We start from the raw sequence: 19,784 nt of genomic DNA, 5'->3' as shown, positions 1-19,784 counted from the left end.
AAGTTCAAAAGCCTTTCTCTTATTTGGGATGTGTCAAAGTTCCCAAGAGTCTCAAAGGGGCTCCGGGCAATGCTTACACCCCAAATATATTTCAAAATCAAGGACACAGGGGCAAATGAACACATAAAATAAACGTGTGAAAGCATGATATTGAAACCAGTAGAAGAAAGAACGGAGCACAATAGAAGAACATGAAAAATAAGGCAAACATAAAGATACAGGAGAAGAACATGCTAGGTAGAAAAGAGAAAATACAAACATAACATAGACAGATTCACACACAAAAAAAAGAAGAGTCAGAAAACATTTTAAGATTTTTTCAGAAACCTAAATCGAAGAGAAACAAATTTTGAAAGAAAAGATTGGGGAAAACGTTTCAAAACTCCAGTAGAACATAGATGTAGCATAGATATAAGAAAACAAACAGGGAAAGAACCTCGAATAGCTTAGGGTTTCGGAGAAACCCTAGAAATGAGTTAAAAGCAAATTTTCTATTAAAACGATTTTAAAAGCAAATTAAAAGTACTGACCCAATTAATAATATATAAATATCAATTTAAAAATTATGGAACCAATTTTACAATTATAAAATGCTATTAATCTTAAAGTAGGCTATAATTGCAATTACATGCAATTTAGCTTCTAAAATACCAAATAAATTTGTAAAAATATACAAAAATTATCTTAACTATATTTTGGTATAAATATGGGAATAAAATAAATTATTCACCAAAACTGATGATTTTGGGAATAATTATGGATTTTGCACTGCTAAAATAGACAATAAATTGATTTCAAAAATCTTAAAAATTAGGGACAAAATACCAAAACTCTTGGGGCATGCTTATATGTGCATGTACATGCTATTTTAAAAGTATTTTGTATAAAAATACATAGGAAAAAATTGGGTATCAACAGTGGTTATATTAGGTATATACAATTGGGTATAGCACATTGAGAGAATAAGACTGAAAATGTGTGGTAATATCAAGGAACTAACTAAAGCTTTAGGTCAAAGGAATCCCTTAAACAAAGGTTCGTGGTTAAAGAAATGGCTCGGGTAGCACCCCGCGCGTTCAAGGTTTAAGTTAACTTGCACCTGTGGGATAAGACTAAGAGTGTCTAATATGCAAAGAATAGTGTATTATGAGGTATTATAATATAACACGGGTCACATGTTAAGTTTTGGAGTCAATTAAGTTGCGAAATAAAGATCGGCAAAGGTTCTCGTAAACTTCTCTAATAATTTTTCTAAACTTTGGGTCAAATGTATCAGATCATTTCTCCCAATATATAATGAGTTATAGGACCCACAACCTATCAAATTGAAGGTCTACAAGTCTAGTTCACAAAAAAAACCTCACATCAAACAGACATTGGAATAAAAAGTTATGACTGTTTTACGCCGGACTGTCCAGGCTAAAACCGGGTCGCGAACCGAGTCGGGTCAAACAAGTGGTATAAGTCGGCAAGTCCGACTTGTAAGACCCCAAAACATTTCATTTTCGTCCCAAAACAGTGAGGGAGCTGAATAGAGGGTTCCATGGTGTTCTTGAGTGATAAAGGTACGTTTTTAATGATTTCTACCGTTAAAGTTTGTCCCCGTGCCTAGAAACTCAATCTCTACGCTTTGCAATCGTTTCCCCCTTCTATTAGCTGTGTTTGGAGTTATATTTGGAAGATAGGAATTTGTTGTTCTTGATGGTTCTTCAGGCTTTATATTTGGTTTTCCAAGGTAATCATCTTGGGACTCTTTTATGATCGTTTTTACAAAGTTCTACGGACGTTTCGTCAAGCTAGGGCCATATGGAAAATCTGCCGATTTAAACTCAATTATGAACTTTTTATAGGTGTGTATAAGCTGCATATATATAGTGTTTGCGAAGCTTAGGACGTAAGGAACAACTTTCGTGAAGGAACTACAGGCATTCGGACGTTCGTTGGGAAGGTATGTTAAGGCTAAGCTCCGTCCTTCCTTTTTGCACGAATTCTTGGAAATTCCTAAGACGTCAAATGTGATATTTTACTATTCTATTGCTAGAAAGACCTTCTGTGAAAGGCATTGGGATCGCAGCTGAAGTATTTTCATGATGCGATTAGGTTGATATTCCACTCGTTCAGTTAATTAGGGTATTCGACATCTATATATGTTATTTTGCCGGTTTTCTTATCCATATGTCTATATATATATATATATGAATTCTTATTCGTCTTTGGGTTGTGTGACTAAACAAAATAAAGGCATGTAGTATTTACGATCAGTCCTTCTTCCTTGTTAAGTATATTTTGAAATCTCTAAAGTGACACATCGATTTCCAAAAATCTCAATTATAAATTTTACGTTTAAACTATTAAAAAACTTGATTTTTGATATACTTTCCTTTACTAATTATCAAGAAATCAGGTATAAGGACTAAGTGAAGCACCTTAAACTTTTTATGAACATCTTCAGAGTTAAGTTATCTTTATAAAAGTCGAGTTAAGTTTTCAAGCTTATTTATTCAAAGAAAACATATGAGGTTTCACGAGACAATTGTATGCGATACGAAGGTGATTATGAGATCACGAGGATAAGAGTACCTATGAGCCAAGATTGGCTAAGTTCTTGTTATGGCCTAATATGTGCATTCAAAGTTCATATCATACATGGCATATTATGCATGGACTTTGAGCTATAATCGGAGGTAAGGGGCCTATTTGCCCGAAAAACTATATATATTGTACATATGGCAACAGGTTGGCAATATGATACCGGTTAGCTACCGGCAGAGACCGCCATTGCTAGCATTTGGTTGGTTATGTTATGCATTTGCATCAATATATATGTATTCACAACATACGCTTACACGAGCATACCATGCATAATTGGTTACTATGAGGTCAGATGTCGGTCATGGAGGCTAAAAGAGTTTCAGTGTCAGGTGGTTTCATTATTTTTTTTTTACATCAGCTATGTATGATTCTACTTTCTGCCTTACATACCAGTACATTTTTATTCGTACTGATGTCCCGTTGCCTGGGGACATTGCATTTTTGTTTCGTGCGTACAGGTCCAGGTAGGGACTCTGATCGACCACTCCGCTAGGATTTCGGGGTTCAGCTGTGAGTTGGTAAGCTCCACCTCTTCCTGGAGCTTTCATAGGATGGTTACTTTTGTGTACAGTTTGGGTATAGTCGGGGCCTTGTTCCGACAGTGCTTATGACACTCTTAGAGGCTATTGTGGACACAGTATTCTGGGTTTCTTTTTGTAGCTTTCAGTCTCCAACCCATAGGCTTGGCATGTATATATATGTGTGTAGGCATGTATGTCTCCAATTGTGGCCTCGTCGGCCAGCTAGTACTTTATTATTTTGGCTCATCTACCTTTGTTTATATGGCTTATTGTTATTCAGGTCATGACCTTAATAGTCCAGGCTTAGTATTTCAGATGTTGTGTTACCCGATCTGTTGGGCCCCCAGTTTAGTTAGCTAGTATGTTTAGTGGCTAACTCGATCGAATACAATATCGAGCGCCAGTCGTGCCTCCCCTAGTTTGGGGTGTGGCAAACTTGGTATCAGAGCAGGTTGTGTCCCAGGGAGTCCACAAGTCGTGTCTAGTAGAGTCTTGGTTATGGATGTGTTGTGCACCACACTTATAATCAGGAGGCTATGAAGCATTTAGGAATGGTTATGTTTTTTTCAATTAATACATCGTGCTATAGAGCGAAGTTATAAGAACATATGAAATCTAAATCGTGCTTTGTGTTTCTTATCTTATAGGCTACCTATGCTCAGGAGATGGCACAGCGAGAGATAGGTATGAATCCGGGGGAAGGTACTAGTCGTTCCCCACCGGGTCAGAGAGATAGATTTCCCTTAGAGGCGCACAGTGAGTCTCCAATACCCCTAATATTAGCTTCCCCGGCACTTGTTGGAGCCCAGGGAGATGCAGTAGCCCTAGCCTCACCAGTTATATTAGTAGCTGAGCCAGCTAGAGACACAGGACCTTTAGCACCTGTTGTTCCGCCATCAGAGACTGGGGAGCAGAGGATGAGGGAGGCAGTTCAGTTACTGACTAGGATGGTTTCTATTCATGAGCGACAGCTAGATTCGGGAGCAGATTCCCGGAGAGATCGGACAGGAAGCTCGACGGTATGAGAGTTTCTTCACTTGTCCCCTCCATTATTTACAGGATCCAGTTCCACTGAAGATCCCCAGGACTTTATAGACCAAATGTATAGAGTATTGAGGGTGATGCATGCCTCCATCACCGAGGCTGTGGAGTTGGCTTCTTTTCGACTACGTGATGTAGCCGTCCTATGGTATGAGGCATGGGAGAGATCTAAAGGACTTGATGCTCCGCCAGCAGAGTGGGAGGACTTCTCTGAGGCTTTTTTAGCCCATTATTTTCCACGGGAGGATTGGGAGGCCCGTCTTGACCAGTTTCTTAACCTGAAGCAGGGGGATATGAGTGTGAGGGATTATAGCCATAAGTTTAATTCTTTGGCGAGGTATGCACCAGATATTGTACGTACCATGAGGGCTAGAGTTCATCATTATGTGGATGGTTTGGGGGATCATCTGATTAGAGACTGTAGGGTAGCATCCCTATCGGATGATGTAGATATTTCCCGCATACAGGCTTTCGCTCAGACTACAGAGGACCTTTCTCGTCGGATTCGTGATAATCGCAGGTATAGGGAACAGAGTAATAGGGCTCGTACTATGGGGTCTTATAGGGAGCCACGGGGTGATTTTAAGCCCCCACTCCATCGATATCCACCTCGATCATTAGGTAGTTTCACACCACAGATGCTGGGCCAGCGGTTTGATCGTTATATTCAGTCAGGACCGAGGCAGAGCTCAGGCCAGCCTGAGAGCCGTCGACAGGAGCGTTCCGCACAAATGAGACAACTTATTCCTCCATGTACTAAGTGCGGTAAGCTACACACTGGGCAATGTAGACAGGGTTCGAGTGCATGTTATCATTGTGGGCAGACATGACATTTTATTAGCCGGTTCCCGGTGTTAGGCAGAGGTGTACCAGCTCAGCCTTCAAGATCCACAGTAGCCTCTTCACCCTCAGTCCGTGCTCCCCGACCAGGTCCACAGTCTACTCAGGGACGTGGTAGGGGGAGAGGTGGAGGAGACACCTCAAGTTCTAGTGGTGGCCAGAACCGCTTTTATGCACTCACAGGTCCCCAATATGTTGTCACAGGTATATTTACAATACATTCTCATGCCATTTATGCATTGATAGATCTCGGCTCTACATTTTCATATATTACTCCATTTATTGCTGGTAAGCTTGACATGAGATCTGAGTTGTTGCCACAGCCAGTTGAGGTATCTACGCCAGTTGGCGACTCTATTATTGCTAATCATGTCTATCGAGGTTGTACAGTGTTAATTAATGACCGTCCAACTTCTGTTGATTTAGTGGAATTGGTTATGCTAGGCTTCGATGTCATTATGGGTATGGATTGGTTGGCAGTTTGTTATGCTAATATTGATTGTCGTGCAAAGTTGGTCCGATTTCATTTTCCGGGTGAGCCTGTCCTTGAATGGAAAGGTAATGCAGCCACGCCCAAGGGTAAGTTTACTTCATACCTTAGGGCTCGGAAGTTTATTGCTAAAGGTTGTATATACCATCTGGTTCATGTCAGGGATATAGATAAGGAGCCAGCGACTCTTCAATCGATTTCTATTGTGAATGAATTCCCGATGGTATTCCCTGACGAGCTTCCAGGAATTCCCCCCGAAAGGGAAATTGATTTCGCGATAGATTTGCTTCCTGATACGCAACCTATATCCATTCCTCCCTAAAGAATGGCTCCTGCAGAGCTAAGGGAATTGAAGGAACAACTGAAGGACTTGCTCGGTAAAGGCTTTATTAGGCCAAGTACATCCCCATGGGGTGCTCCGGTGCTCTTTGTTCGAAAGAGAGATGGCTCCTTGCGGATGTGTATTGACTACATGCAACTAAATAAAGTCACTATCAAGAATAAGTACCCTCTTCCACGGATTGATGACTTGTTCGACCAGTTACAAGGTGCCAAATGCTTTTCGAAGATCGACTTGCGATCCGGTTATCATCAGCTACGAGTCAGGGATATTGATATCCCAAAAACATCATTTAGGACGAGGTATGGCCATTTCGAATTCTTTGTCATGTCTTTTGGGCTTACAAATGCCCTAGCAGCCTTTATGGATCTTATGAACTGGGTATTTAAACCATTCTTGGATGAATTTGTGATTGTGTTTATTGATGATATCTTGATATATTCACGAACGGAAGCCGAGCATGTGGATCACTTGCGAGCTGTATTGCGGACTCTCCAGGACTACAGGTTATATGCTAAATTCTCTAAATGTGAATTTTGGCTAACTTCTATAGCTTTTCTTAGTCATGTTATTACCAGTGATGGTATCAAGGTTGATGGCCAAAAGATTGAAGCTGTGATGACTTGACCGAGGCCCTTGAATCCGACAGAGGTTTGTAGCTTTTTAGGCTTGGCAGGGTATTACCGAAGGTTTGTGGAAGGATTTTCCTCTATTTCTGCACCATTGATGAAGCTCACACATAAGGGAGCTAAGTTTCAGTGGACTGGGGCATGTGAAAAAAGTTTTCAGGAGCTAAAGAAAAGGCTTACGACGGCACCTGTCTTAACTCTTCCGGATGGCACCGAGGGTTATGTTGTCTATTGTGATGCCTCGAGAATTGGCCTAGGTTGTGTTCTTATGCAGCATAGTAAGGTCATCGCGTACGCCTCAAGACAATTGCGGAAACATTAACAGAACTATCCTACGCACGATCTTGAGTTAGCCGCAATTGTCTTCGCCCTAAAGATTTGGCGGCATTATCTATATGGGGTTCATATTGATGTTTTCACCGACCACCAAAGCCTTCAGTATTTATTTAAACAGAGGGAGTTGAACCTACGACAAAGAAGATGGCTATAATTACTAAAGGACTATGATGCTGATATTTTATATCATCCCGGCAAAGCTAATATTGTTGCTGATGCCCTTAGCCGGAAGTCCATGGGCAGTCTAAGCCATATTGAAGCTGATAAGGTCAATATGACCAAATATCTATGCCAGCTAGCTAATTTGCAGGTGCGTTTGGTAGACGCAGAGGGTGGATGCATTCTCGTTCAGAATATAGCAAAATCTTCTTTTGTTACTGAAGTGAAAGAGCGACAACACGAGGATCCTAAGCTTATAAAACTGAGGGAAAGTATTCCACAACAGCAACAACCTTTATTTGAGCTAACTGGAGATGGAGTCCTTAGATACCAAGGCCGCTTATGTGTACCGATCGTCGGAGAGCTCCGCGCCAAGATTCTTTCGGAGGCCCATTATTCTAGATATGCAGTTCACCTCGGAGCGACAAAGATGTATCGGGACCTTTGACAGATCTATTGGTGGAATGGAATGAAAAAGGATATCGCGGAGATGGTAGCCCAATGTCCTAACTGCCAGCAAGTTAAAGTCGAACATCAGAGGCCTGGAGGCCTAACTCAGTGTATTGAACCTCCATTATGGAAATGGGACATGATAAATATGGACTTCATCACCGGTTTGCCTCGCACTCCATGGAGGTATGATTCTATTTGGGTAATTATTGATAGGCTTATAAAATCTGCTCATTTTCTGCTAGTCAGGACGACATATTCAGCCGAGGATTATGCCAAGCTTTTCATTCGGGAGATTGTGCACCTTCACGGGGTACCATTATCTATTATCTCTGATCGAGGGGCTCAATTTACAGTACATTTTTGGAAATCTTTTCAGAAGGGTCTAGGTACGCATGTAAATCTTAGCACAGCTTTTCATCCGCAAACTGATGGACAGGTAGAGCGTACTATTCAAATAGTTGAGGATATGTTACGTGCTTGTGTGCTAGATTTTAAAGGAAGTTGGGATGATCATATACCTCTTATTGAGTTCGCTTATAATAACAGCTTCCAAGCTAGTATTTAGATGGCCCCTTATGAAGCACTATACAGGCGGAAGTGTAGGTCAACGATCGGTTGGTTCGAGGTCGGGGAAGTAGAGTTGCTAGGTCCTAATTTAGTCCAGCAAGCAATTGAAAAGGTAAAATACTTATTAGAAACCAGCTGCGTACAGCACAAAGTTGGCAGAAGTCTTATGCAGATGTTCGACGACGAGACTTAGAGTTTGATGTAGAAGATTGGGTTTTCCTGAAAGTATCGCCTATGAAGGGCGTCACGCGATTTGGAAAGAAGGGGAAGCTCAGCCCTAGGTATGTTGGACCGTATAAGATTATTCGAAGGATTGGTAGGGTGGCGTACGAGCTTGATTTGCCTTCAGAATTGGGAGCAGTCCATCCTGTGTTTCATGTATCTATGTTGCGGAAGTGCATTGGAGATCCTTCACGTATTACACCCATTGATGATATTTGCATTGCTGAAGATTTATCTTACGCAAAGGTACCAGTAGCTATTTTAGATCGGCAGGTAAGAAAGCTTCGAACTAAAGAAGTGGCTTCCGTGAAAGTGTTATGGCGAAATAACAACATCGAGGAAATGACCTGGGAAGCTGAGGAGGAAATAAGGAAGAAGTACCCCTACCTATTTACGACTTAAGGTGAGTCGCATTTAAATAATGGCAATTATTTCTTTACAATACTTAATTGGATTTTTAAATGACAAGAAAGTGCAATTTAAATTTCTTATTGCGAGATAGCTATACGAAGCCTAGTAGTTGGAATCTTCAGAATTTGATTTATGCTTTGCAAATGTAACAAATATAGCCTCGCAAATAACGTATTAGCGGGAAAAAAATGAAACCAAGGAATTGATTTGACCCATTCACAGACGAATGTTCTTAAGGGGGGGGGGGCCTGTGAGACCCCATGTGTTTTTTTCTCTTCTCTTACGTAATATATGTAACGTGGCATGGTTATATTAGGTATATACGATTAGGTATAGCACATTGAGAGAATAAGACTGAAAATGTGTGGTAATATCAAGGAACTAACTAAAGCCTTAGGTCAAAGGAATCCCTTAAACAAAGGTTCGTGGTTAAAGAAATGGCTCGGGTAGCACCCCGCGCGTTCGGAAGGTTTAAGATAACTTGCACCTGTGGGATAAGACTAAGAATGTCTAATATGATAAAAATAGTGTATTATGAGGTATTATAATATCATACGGGTCACATGTTAAGTTTTTGAGTCAATCAAGTTGCGAAATAAAGGTCGGCAAAGGTTATCGTAAATTTCTCTAATAATTTTTCTAAACTTTGGGTCAAATGTATCAGATCATTTCTATTAATATATAATGAGTTATGGGACCCACAACCTATCATATTGAAGGTCTACAAGTCTAGTTCGCAACTAAAAAAAACTCACATCAAACAGACATAGGAGTAAAATGTTATGACTGTTTTATCCCGGACTGTCCAGGCTGAAACCAGGCCGCGAACCGAGTCGGGTCAAACAAGTGGTATAAGTCGGCAAATCTGACTTGTAAGACCCCAAAACATTTCATTTTCATCCCAAAACAGTGAGGTAGCTGAATAGAGGATTCCATGGTGTTCTTGAGTGATTAAGGTACATTTTTAATGATTTCTACCATTAAAGTTTGTCCCCGTGCCTAGAAACTCAATCTCTACGCTTTGCAATCGTTACCCCCTTCTATTAGTTGTGTTTGGAGCTATTTTTGGAAGATAGGAATTTGTTGTTCTTGATGGTTCTTCAGGCTTTATAATTCGTTTTCCAAGGTAATCATCTTGGGACTCTTTTATGATCGTTTTTACAAAGTTCTACGGACGTTTCGTCAAGTTAGGGCCATATGGAAAATCTGTCGATTTAAACTCAATTATGAACTTTTTATAGGTGTGTATAAGCTGCATATATATAGTGTTTGTGAAGCTTAGGACGTAAGGAACAACTTTCGTGAAGGAACTACAGGCATTCGGACGTTCGTTGGGAAGGTATGTTAAGGCTAAGCTCCGTCCTTCCTTTTTGCACAAATTCTTGGAAATTCCTAAGACGTAAAATGTGATATTTTACTATTCTATTGCTAGAAAGACCTTCTGTGAAAGGCATTGGGATCGCAGCTGAAGTATTTTCATGATGCGATTAGGTTGATATTCCACTCGTTCAGTTAATTAGGGTATTCGACATCTATATATGTCATTTTGCCGGTTTTCTTATCCATATGTCTATATATATATGTATTCTTATTCGTCTTTGGGTTGTGTGACTAAACAAAATAAAGGCATGTAGTATTTACGATCAGTCCTTCTTCCTTGTTAAGTATATTTTAAAATCTCTAAAGTGACACATCGATTTCCAAAAATCTCAATTATAAATTTTACGTTTAAACTATTAAAACACTTGATTTTTGATATACTTTCCTTTACTAGTTATCAAGAAATCAGGTATAAGGACTAAGTGAAGCACCTTAAGCTTTTTATGAACATCTTCAGAGTTAAGTTATCTTTATAAAAGTCGAGTTAAGTTTCAAGTTTATTTATTCAAAGAAAACATATGAGGTTCCACGAGACAATTGTATGCGATACGAAGGTGATTATGAGATCATGAGGATAAGAGTACCTATGAGCCAAGATTGGCTAAGTTCTTGTTATGGCCTATTATGTGCATTCAAAGTTCATATCATACATGTCATATTATGCATGGACTTTGAGCTATAATCGGAGGTAAGAGGCCTATTTGCCCGGAAAACTATATATATTGTACAGATGGCCTCAGGTTGGCAATATGATACCGGTTAGCTACCGGGAGAGACCGCCATTGCTAGCATTTGGTTGGGTATGTCATGCCTTTGCATCAATATATATGTAGCCACAACATACGCTTACACGAGCATACCATGCATAATTGATTACTATGAGGTCGGATGTCGGTCATGGAGGCTATAAGAGTTTTAGTGTCAGGTGGTTTCACTATTATTTTTTTTACATCAGCTATGTATAATTCTACTTTCTGCCTTATATACCCGTACATTTTTATTCGTACTGATGTCCCGTTGCATGGGGACACTGCATTTTTGTTTCGTGCGTGCAAGTACATGTAGGGACTCTGATCGACCCCTCCGCTATGATTTCGGGGTTCAGCTGTGAGTCGGTAAGCTCCACCTCTTCCTGGAGCTTTCATTGGATGGTTACTTTTGTGTACAGTTTGGGTATAGTCGGGGCCTTGTTCCGACAGTGTTCATGACACTCTTAGAGGCTATTATGGACACAGTATTCTGGGTTTCTTTTTGTAGCTTTCAGTCTCCAGCCCATAGGGTTGGAATGTATATATATGTGTGTAGGCATGTATGTCTCCAATCGCGACCTCATCGGCCAGCTAGTACTTTATTATTTTGGCTCGTCTACCTTTGTTTATGTGGCTTATTGTTATTCAGGTCATGACCTTAATAGTCCAGGCTTAGTAATTCAGATGTTGTGCTGCCCGATCTGTTGGGCCCCCAGTTTAGTTAGCTAGTATGTTTAGTGGCTAACTTGATCGAATACAATATCGAGTGTCAGTCATGCCTCCCCTAGTTTAGGGCGTGACAGCTCGACTCGTATTTTATCCCAACTCGACAACCTTCAACGAAACTCATTTTCTTTAATTCGTTTAACCTTTCCTTCATGACACTTACTTATTGCTTGTTATAAGTAGCATAAATATGCTAACCTACAGATAATCTCATCTCTGAGTCTATGTTAATTAACTGAAGACGAAACTTTAACGTACGAAAAACGCGAGATGTAACATCATCCCCCCTTAGAAACATTCGTCCTCGAATGTCTACTCTTAGATACTTTGGGAATTTTTTTGCCGGAGTCTCTTTCATATATTAGACTAAAACCAACCTATACGCAGCCAGAAAACATACTATACATGCCACACATGGCCACTGTCTATAAATAGCAAAACTTGGCTCCACACAACTGCTCATTATAAATTCCGAGAGTTAAAAATAAGAGCTTGCTTGATGACCTACTGGCCTAAATAGAGGTGTGCTGAGGTATCCTACCTCGAGCCATATCTTCAGTTTGAACTAGGTGGGGGTATTTAGACTTCATTTCTTCCTCTGCTTCCCACATTATCTCTTCCACCTTTTTTCTTCTCCATAAAACCTTTACGGATGCTATCTCCTTACTTCGTAGCTTGCAGACTTGTCGGTCTAGGATGGCAACCAGAATTTCCTCGTATGACAAGTCCTCTGTAATCTGTACATTATCCGTGGGCACCACTCGGGTAAGATAGATACGTGAAATACCGGATGGACAGACTCTAATTCCGAGGGCAATTCTAACTCATAAGCTACTTGGCCCACTCTCTGAATGATCCTATATGGCGCAATATACCGTGGGCTAAGTTTACCTTTCTTGCCAAACCTCATCACACCCTTTATAATGACACCTTTAAGAATACCAAGTCATTAACCCCGAACTCTAATTCTCGTCGCCACACATCAGAATATGACTTCTGATGACTCTGAGCTGTCAACAGTCGCTTCTGTAAAAGCTTTACTTTTTCTATGGCCTGCTGAACCAAGTCTGGCCCATGTAGCCCATGTTCTCCAACATCAAACCATCATATAGGAGATCTGCACTTACACCCATACAAAGCCTCGTATGGAGCCATCTAGATACTGGAGTGGTAAATGTTATTATACGTAAACTCGATAAGAAGTAGATGTTCATCCAAACTTCTTTTAAAATCTATCACACATGCTCGTAACATATCCTCAAGCATCTGAATTGTGCGCTCGGCTTGTCCATCAGTTTGTGGATGAAAAGCTGTGCTGAGGTTCACCTGAGTTCCTAGAACTTTCTGAAATGACCTCCAAAAATGTGCTGTAAACTGGGCCCCACGGCCAGATATAATAGATATTGGCACTCCGTGTAGTCGCACTACCTCTTTAATATATAACTTTGCATAATCTTCTGCTATATATGTATATCTGACCTGAAGGAAATGAGCTGATTTCGTGAGCCTATTGACTATCACCCATATGGAATCGAACTTACGATGAGAACGAGGTAAACCCGTGATAAAGTCCATGTTTATCGCCTCCCATTTCCATGTCGGGATCTCTATAGTCTACATTAGCCCTCCGGGCTTCTGGTGCTTTATCTTCACTTGCTGGCAACTAGGACACTGAGCGACATACACTACCAAACAATTAAGAATTTCCTTTGCTAGAATCTGTATTGAAGTAAATGTTACCAATCCCTTACCAATCAAGGTACCAATTATGGACGATTCAGGTGCTATATTTGAGCAGGTTGTTGAATATGATTGGAAATTAGAGTTCTATGAAAGGTGTCTTAAAATTGGACATGACTGTGCAAAAACTCCCAAAGAGGGAGTTAAATAAGATAAACAACCCAGGAAAAAAATACCATCACCAGTGAAGCAGATATGGAAAACTAAATAAGCAACAGTGGCTTATACTTCAGAGGTAAGTCAGAAACAGGTGGAATAATTAAGCAAGGAGGTAGAGTGTACTTCTGAGCAGCCTGAGAATCTGGAGGACAAGCAGCTATCAAAGGAAGGCCCAGAAAGACAATTAGAAAAAGGGAAGATTGCAGTTGAGATCAATGGGGTTCCAATGACCTATGCTAAAGCAATACTATCTCCTGGGAAACAAGGGCCACAACAACAAACAAGTTTAGCTGTGATGGCTAACTTGAAACCACCTGGCACATGTGGTCAAGCTCGTTATACTTGATGTCTTCAATGGTGTGGAACATAAAGGGTACCAACAAGTGATACAAACAGAAAGAGTTGTGTACCTATATAAAAGAGAATAATATAAAGTTATTTGGTTTAGTAGAAACTAGAGTTAAGAAGGATAAGACTAACCATATAACTCATCTAGTGGCACCAGGATGGCAAATGGGGTACAATTATGATCATGCACTTAATGGGAGGATTTGGATGTTATGGGATCCGAACTTTTATGACATAACAATGCTATATCAATCTGCTCAAATAATGCACTGTAGTATAGTTGGCAGAAAGAATCCAATGAACTGCTTCATGACAGTAGTCTATGGATTCAACACCATTCATAAGAGGAAACCATTGTGGCAACTGTTACAAGTCTTAGCACCACAAAGCACTAAACCATGGATCATATGGGGAGACTTCAACTCAGTTTTGACAATGCAAGATAGGCTTTATGGTAATCCAGTCACAAGCAATGAATGCAAGATTTTTCAGACTGTATGCATGTGTTAAACTTGAATAAGTTACCTTGAAAAAGGGATTTCTACACTTGGTCAAACAAGCAACAAGGTGCTGATTGAGTCTATAGCAAAATTGATAAAGCTATAGGAAATGATGATTGTATGCAAACATATGGGCACATGGAAGTAGAATACAGACTACCATTTATTTCAGATCATGATCTGATGGTAATAACAATGAGGAGAGTAGAACTAAGTGGTAAGATTCCATTTAGATTCTTCAATGTATGGGTAGACCTACCAAACTTCCTGGCATTGGTAAAAGAAATATGGAAAGAACATCATAATTCAAATCCTATGAAGAATGTCTGGTACAAGCTGAACGCTCTAAGGCCATTACTGAAGCAATTAAATAACACAGAGTTTAGAGGTATCAAAGAAAGACTGGAGCAAATTATAAATAAGTTGCAGGGGATACAAGATCAAATATTTAGTTGCTACTTAGATGAACTAGTTGCTGAAGAGAAACAACTCATAGAGAATCTGGAAAAATGGTCATTAATAGAAGAAAGCATCCTTCAACAGGGAGCTCAAGCTAAATGGATAAGACTAGGAGATGCAAACTCCAAGTATTTTTCAGCGATTATGAAGGAAAGAGACAAAGAAAAGTCATCATAGAACTTGTCAATGCTTTTGAAGATAGACTAACAGACCATCACCAGATCCAAGAAGAGATCATTACCTTTTTTAAATCCCTGATGGGATAAGTTACAACCCAATTACCTGCACTAAACAAATAGGTGATAAAACATAGACCAATGCTCAATCATATGCAGCAGATCAGTCTTTATGCTGAAGTTACAAAACAAGAAATATATGAAGGGTTGTGTGCTATTGGAGATGATAAAGCACCAGTGGTAGATGGACATAATGCATTATTCTTCAAATCTATTTGGCCTCTTATAAACTTAGAAATTTGTCAAGTAGTTAAGGAATTCTTTCAAATAGGGAAGTTATACAGAACAATCAACTACGCAACATCACAATACTTCTTAAAGTTCCTAACCCTTCAAGCATCAAAGAATACAGACCAATAGCTTGTTGCATAGTACTATATAAACTCATTGCCAAGGTATTGGCCAACAGAATTCAAAAAGTTATTGCTTCAATAATTTCAGATGCACAAGCAGGGTTTATCCTAGGTAGAAAAGGGGCTGATAATGTCTTGATTGCTCATGAGTTGGTCAAGGCTTATTTAAGGAAGAACATTTCACCAAGATGTCCCATCAAGGTGGATATCTAAAAGGCTTATGATACAGTGTATTAGAGGTATTTATAGCAAATGCTAGAAGGTTTGGGCTTCTCAAACAAATTCACTAAGTGGATTATGGAATGTGTGACAATTGTTAACTATACTATACTCATCAACGGAGAAACAACTAAATCATTTGATGCAGCTAGAGGGTTGAGGCAAGGGGATCCAATGTCCCCCCTTTTGTTTGCTATAGCAATGGAGTACTTGAGCATAAATTTAAAGACTTTGAAGCAGGAAAAGGCATTCCATTATCATCCCATGTGTTCAAGGCTAGATTTAACTCATTTGAGTTTTACGGATGATCTCTTACTATTTGTAAGAGGAGATGCAACATCTATAGCACTACTACATGACAGATTCAACATTTTCTCAACAGCATCAAGTCTTAAAGCTAACGTAGCCAAAAGCTCGATTTACTATGGGGGAGTCAGCCTACAAGTCAAGCATGACATACAGCAACACCTAGGTTATAGCCAAGGATCCCTCCCTTTCAGATATCTAGGTATACGACTTGACACAAAGAAATACCCTATAATGCAATGGCAGCCACTCATTTACAAAATAGTGGCTAGGATATCCTCTTGGACAGCAAAAAAGCTCTCATATGCAGGCAAGATCCAATTGGTGCAACATGTAATATTTGGTATTCAAGCTTATAGGGCACACATCTTCATCATACCAGCTGAAATTATCAAAGCAATAGAGGCCTACTGCAGAAGCTACGTGTGGTCGGGGGAGAATATAATCACTAAAAGAGCTTTAGCATCATGGAACAGAATATGTGTACCTAGAGCAACAGAGGGACTTAACTTGATCAACTTGGCATTATGGAATAAGGCAGCAATCACAAAAAAATGTTGGAAATTGGAAAACAAGAAAGATAAGCTTTGTATTAAATGGATCCATAGCTACTACATTAAAGATCAAATCTTTACCATCATGTAAACACCAAAACATGCATCTTGGATGGTAAGGAAAATATTTGAAGTAAGGGATAATCTAGATGGCATCAGCAATAGCCAAGCTTTCCAAAGGAATATAATCAAGCATGTATACTTGCAACTGTTAGGAGAGCTGCCTAAAGTCCCATGGAAAGGATTAATGTATCATAATCAAGCACGACCAAAAGCAATCTTCACAATGTGGCTACAAATTCAGGGAAGACTACTTACTGCTGACAAATTGAAGAACTGGGAATACATGCTGCTTTTGCAATCAAGCACCAGAAATAAGGGATCACATCTTTGAAAAAGGTGCATATAGTAGAAATATATGGTCCAGACTCATGCAATGGTGTCACGACCCTAAACCTAGACTCGGTCGTGATGGCGCCTCTCATAAAGACAAGGCCAGCCAATTATCCCCAATTCGATGTTAAATAGTTAAAAGGAAAGAAAGTAGTCTAAAACACGAGTTAATAATACTAAGTAGCAGATAATATCATCAGAATGCGGAAGAACACCCATACACAGTCCTAACCGAGGTGTCACTAGTCATAAGCATCTATAAGTCATAATACAACTCCGCTAAGTCTATAAACTAGTACAACTGTCTGAAAGAGATAGAGATGATAAAGAAGGAGAAACACGGGACTGCGGATGCCAGACAGCTACCTCGTGAACTCCGAATGTCTACCTGAAGCTGGAAGGATCAGCACTCAGGAGCGGGACCAGCTACGCCTGAATCTGCACACAGGGGTGTAGGGAGTAAAGTGAGTACTCCAACTCAGTGAGTAACAAATGTAAATAAAGACTGAAAGCGAGAAAACACGTAAGGCACAAGGCATTCTATTATGAAGCAGTAAAACCATTTGAAATCAGTAAACCAGTGAAAAGATAAGTAAAATTCTTTTTTTCAACAAGTAAACAGGTAATCGACAAGTAGATTAAGGAAGAATAAACACATAGAAGTTCGCCCCTCGGGCACTGTATCAACAAAACCGCCCCTCGGGCAATATCTCAGAACAATACCAGGCCCTCGGGCTCAATCTCACATCACAATGGGTACTCGCACTCATTGGGGGTGTGCAGACTCCTGGAGGGGCCCCTTACGGCTCAGGCGCAATAACAAGCCATCTTGTGGCATCAAACTAGGCTCTCGGCCTCATATCAATCAAGCCACCTCATGGTGTATATATCTCAGACCCTCGGCCTCAAATTAATATCAGTGTTTCCTCACAACATACATCGGCCTTACTCAGTGAAAAATCCTCACAAGCCACTCGGGCGATAGTAAAATAGTGTTTCTCAGCCCAAACATCATTTAAAATATCATTTAAATATTAAACTGAGTAAACATGGTTGAGTATGAAAACAGTGGAAAATAACATGACTGAATTCAAGTATAAAGTCAAAATAGTGAGGAAATATCAATAAAAATCCTCGAAGGGTTCAAATACTTGGCACGAAGCCCAGATATGGCATTCAGCCTAAATAATGATGATAGCAAATAGATTTCAGTCAAATACGCGGTAAAATCATCAATCGGGACGGACCAAGTCACAATTCCCAGTAGTGCATGACCCCACGCTCGTCATCAAGCATGTGACTCACCTCAATATAGCACTACGATGTGCAATCCGGGGTTTCAAACCCTCAGAACATCATTTACAATCATTACTCACCTCGAACCGGTCAAATCTCTAGCTCGCGACGCCTTTGCCCCTCGAATCGACCTCCACTCACGTCGAATCTATCCAAAATCAGAACTAGGACGCCAAAATATGCTAAGGGAACGAAGCCCAAGCGAAAACAATCAATAAAGGACACAAATCCCGAAATTACCAAAACCCGACCCTCGGACCCACATCTCGGAATTCGATAATTTTCATATCAACTGAATCCTTATCTCCCCACGAGTCTATACATATCAAGAATAATGAAATCGGAGTCCAAATGACCCCTCAAATCCCCATTTAAATGTCTCTTAAACTCAAGCCATAATCCCCAATTTTTCTTCCTTAATCTCCACTAAAACCATGATTAAACAATGGAAAAATGATCTTAAGCCCAAGTAATTAAGCGTAGGGAACTTACCCAACTGATATCCTTTGATTTCTCTTGAAATCCTATGTCGTAGCCCCTTTCCCGTCCTCAAAAATGATAAACTTAGCAAAATTTCGCGAAGAAGACAATATATACCCTTTGGTCCAGGGATTTTCGCATCTACGACCAGTCTACCGCTTTTGCGGTACCGCATTTGCGGTCATTTAGCCGTTTCTGCGGTTTTTCATTAACTCAGCCCCGACCGCATCTGCGATGCATCAGCCGCACCTGCGCCATCACAGGTGCGGTCCATTAACCGCTTCTGCAGTTTCCTGCCTCTACAACTCAAATCCGTTTCTGCATATTCCTTCCCCGCATCTACGAGATTGCACCTGCGGTCTCCGATCTACAGGTGCGGAAATACCAGAAGCAGAAAATTTCTGCAGCTTCAACAACATCTTAACTCCCCGTCAACCATCCGAAATCACCCCGAGGCCCCCGGGACCTCAACCAAAAACACCAACATATCTCAAAACCTTATTCAAACTCGTACCAATCTTCAAAACACCTCAAACAACATCAAATCAACCAAAACACATCGGATTCAAGCCGAAGTTTCTAAAATCTTCCAAATTCCGCTTTTGATTAACAACCCAACCAAACTACGTCCGAATGACTTGAAATTTTGCATATGCATCTCAAATGACACAATGGAACTAAACTCTCGGAATTCCATTCCGATCCCTATATCAAAATATCGCCTACCAACGGAAATCGCCAAAATATCAACTTCGCCAATTCAAGCCTAAATTTACTCTGAACCTCTAAAACTCAATCCGATCACGCTCCTAAGTCATAAATCACCTCCCAAAGCTAACCGAACCCTCAAAACTCACATCCGAGCCCTCTAACACATAAGTCAACATCCGATTGACATTTCCAACTTAAACTTCCTTAAAAGAGACTAAATGTCTCAAACCTTACCAAAATCATTCCGGATTCGATCTGACAAATCCGATACCACAAAACACAGATAACAAGGCATAAAGAAGCAAAAATGGGGGAAACGGAGCGGTAACTCATGAGACGACTGGCCGGGTTGTCACATCCTCCCCAACTTAAACAAACGTTCGTCCTCGAACGAGTCAAGAAACATACCTGAAGCCTCAAATAGGTGAGGATATCTGCTCTGCATCTCCCCCTCGGTCTCCCAGGTAGCCTCCTCCACGGGCCGACCTTTCCACTGCACTTTCACTGAAGCTATATCCTTTGACCTCAACTTCCGAACCTGACGACCCAAAATAGCTACTGGCTCCACATCATA

General features: G+C 40.3%; 1 protein-coding gene across 1 annotated transcript; it reads left to right on the top strand.

Annotated features, from left to right (window-relative positions):
* Positions 1-4,213: 4,213 nt before the first annotated feature.
* On the top strand, positions 4,214-5,806 carry LOC138878976 (uncharacterized). Its single transcript, XM_070158547.1, has 2 exons — positions 4,214-4,919; positions 5,013-5,806. Exons 1-2 carry the CDS (start codon positions 4,214-4,216, stop codon positions 5,804-5,806), a joined length of 1,500 nt encoding a protein of 499 aa, XP_070014648.1.
* Positions 5,807-19,784: the final 13,978 nt, after the last annotated feature.

This window comes from Nicotiana sylvestris, chromosome 10, assembly GCF_000393655.2.
Source record: "Nicotiana sylvestris chromosome 10, ASM39365v2, whole genome shotgun sequence".
Taxonomy (NCBI): Eukaryota; Viridiplantae; Streptophyta; class Magnoliopsida; order Solanales; family Solanaceae; genus Nicotiana; species Nicotiana sylvestris.
This window is presented reverse-complemented; position numbering and strand designations above follow the sequence as displayed.

Coding starts and splice junctions, on each gene's coding strand:
- LOC138878976 (XM_070158547.1), top strand. CDS start 4,214: ATGTATAGAGTATTGAGGGTGATGCATGCCTCCATCACCGAGGCTGTG. Junction 4,920..5,012: donor TCCTCCATGTACTAAGTGCG/GTAAGCTACACA, acceptor TCCCGGTGTTAG/GCAGAGGTGTACCAGCTCAG.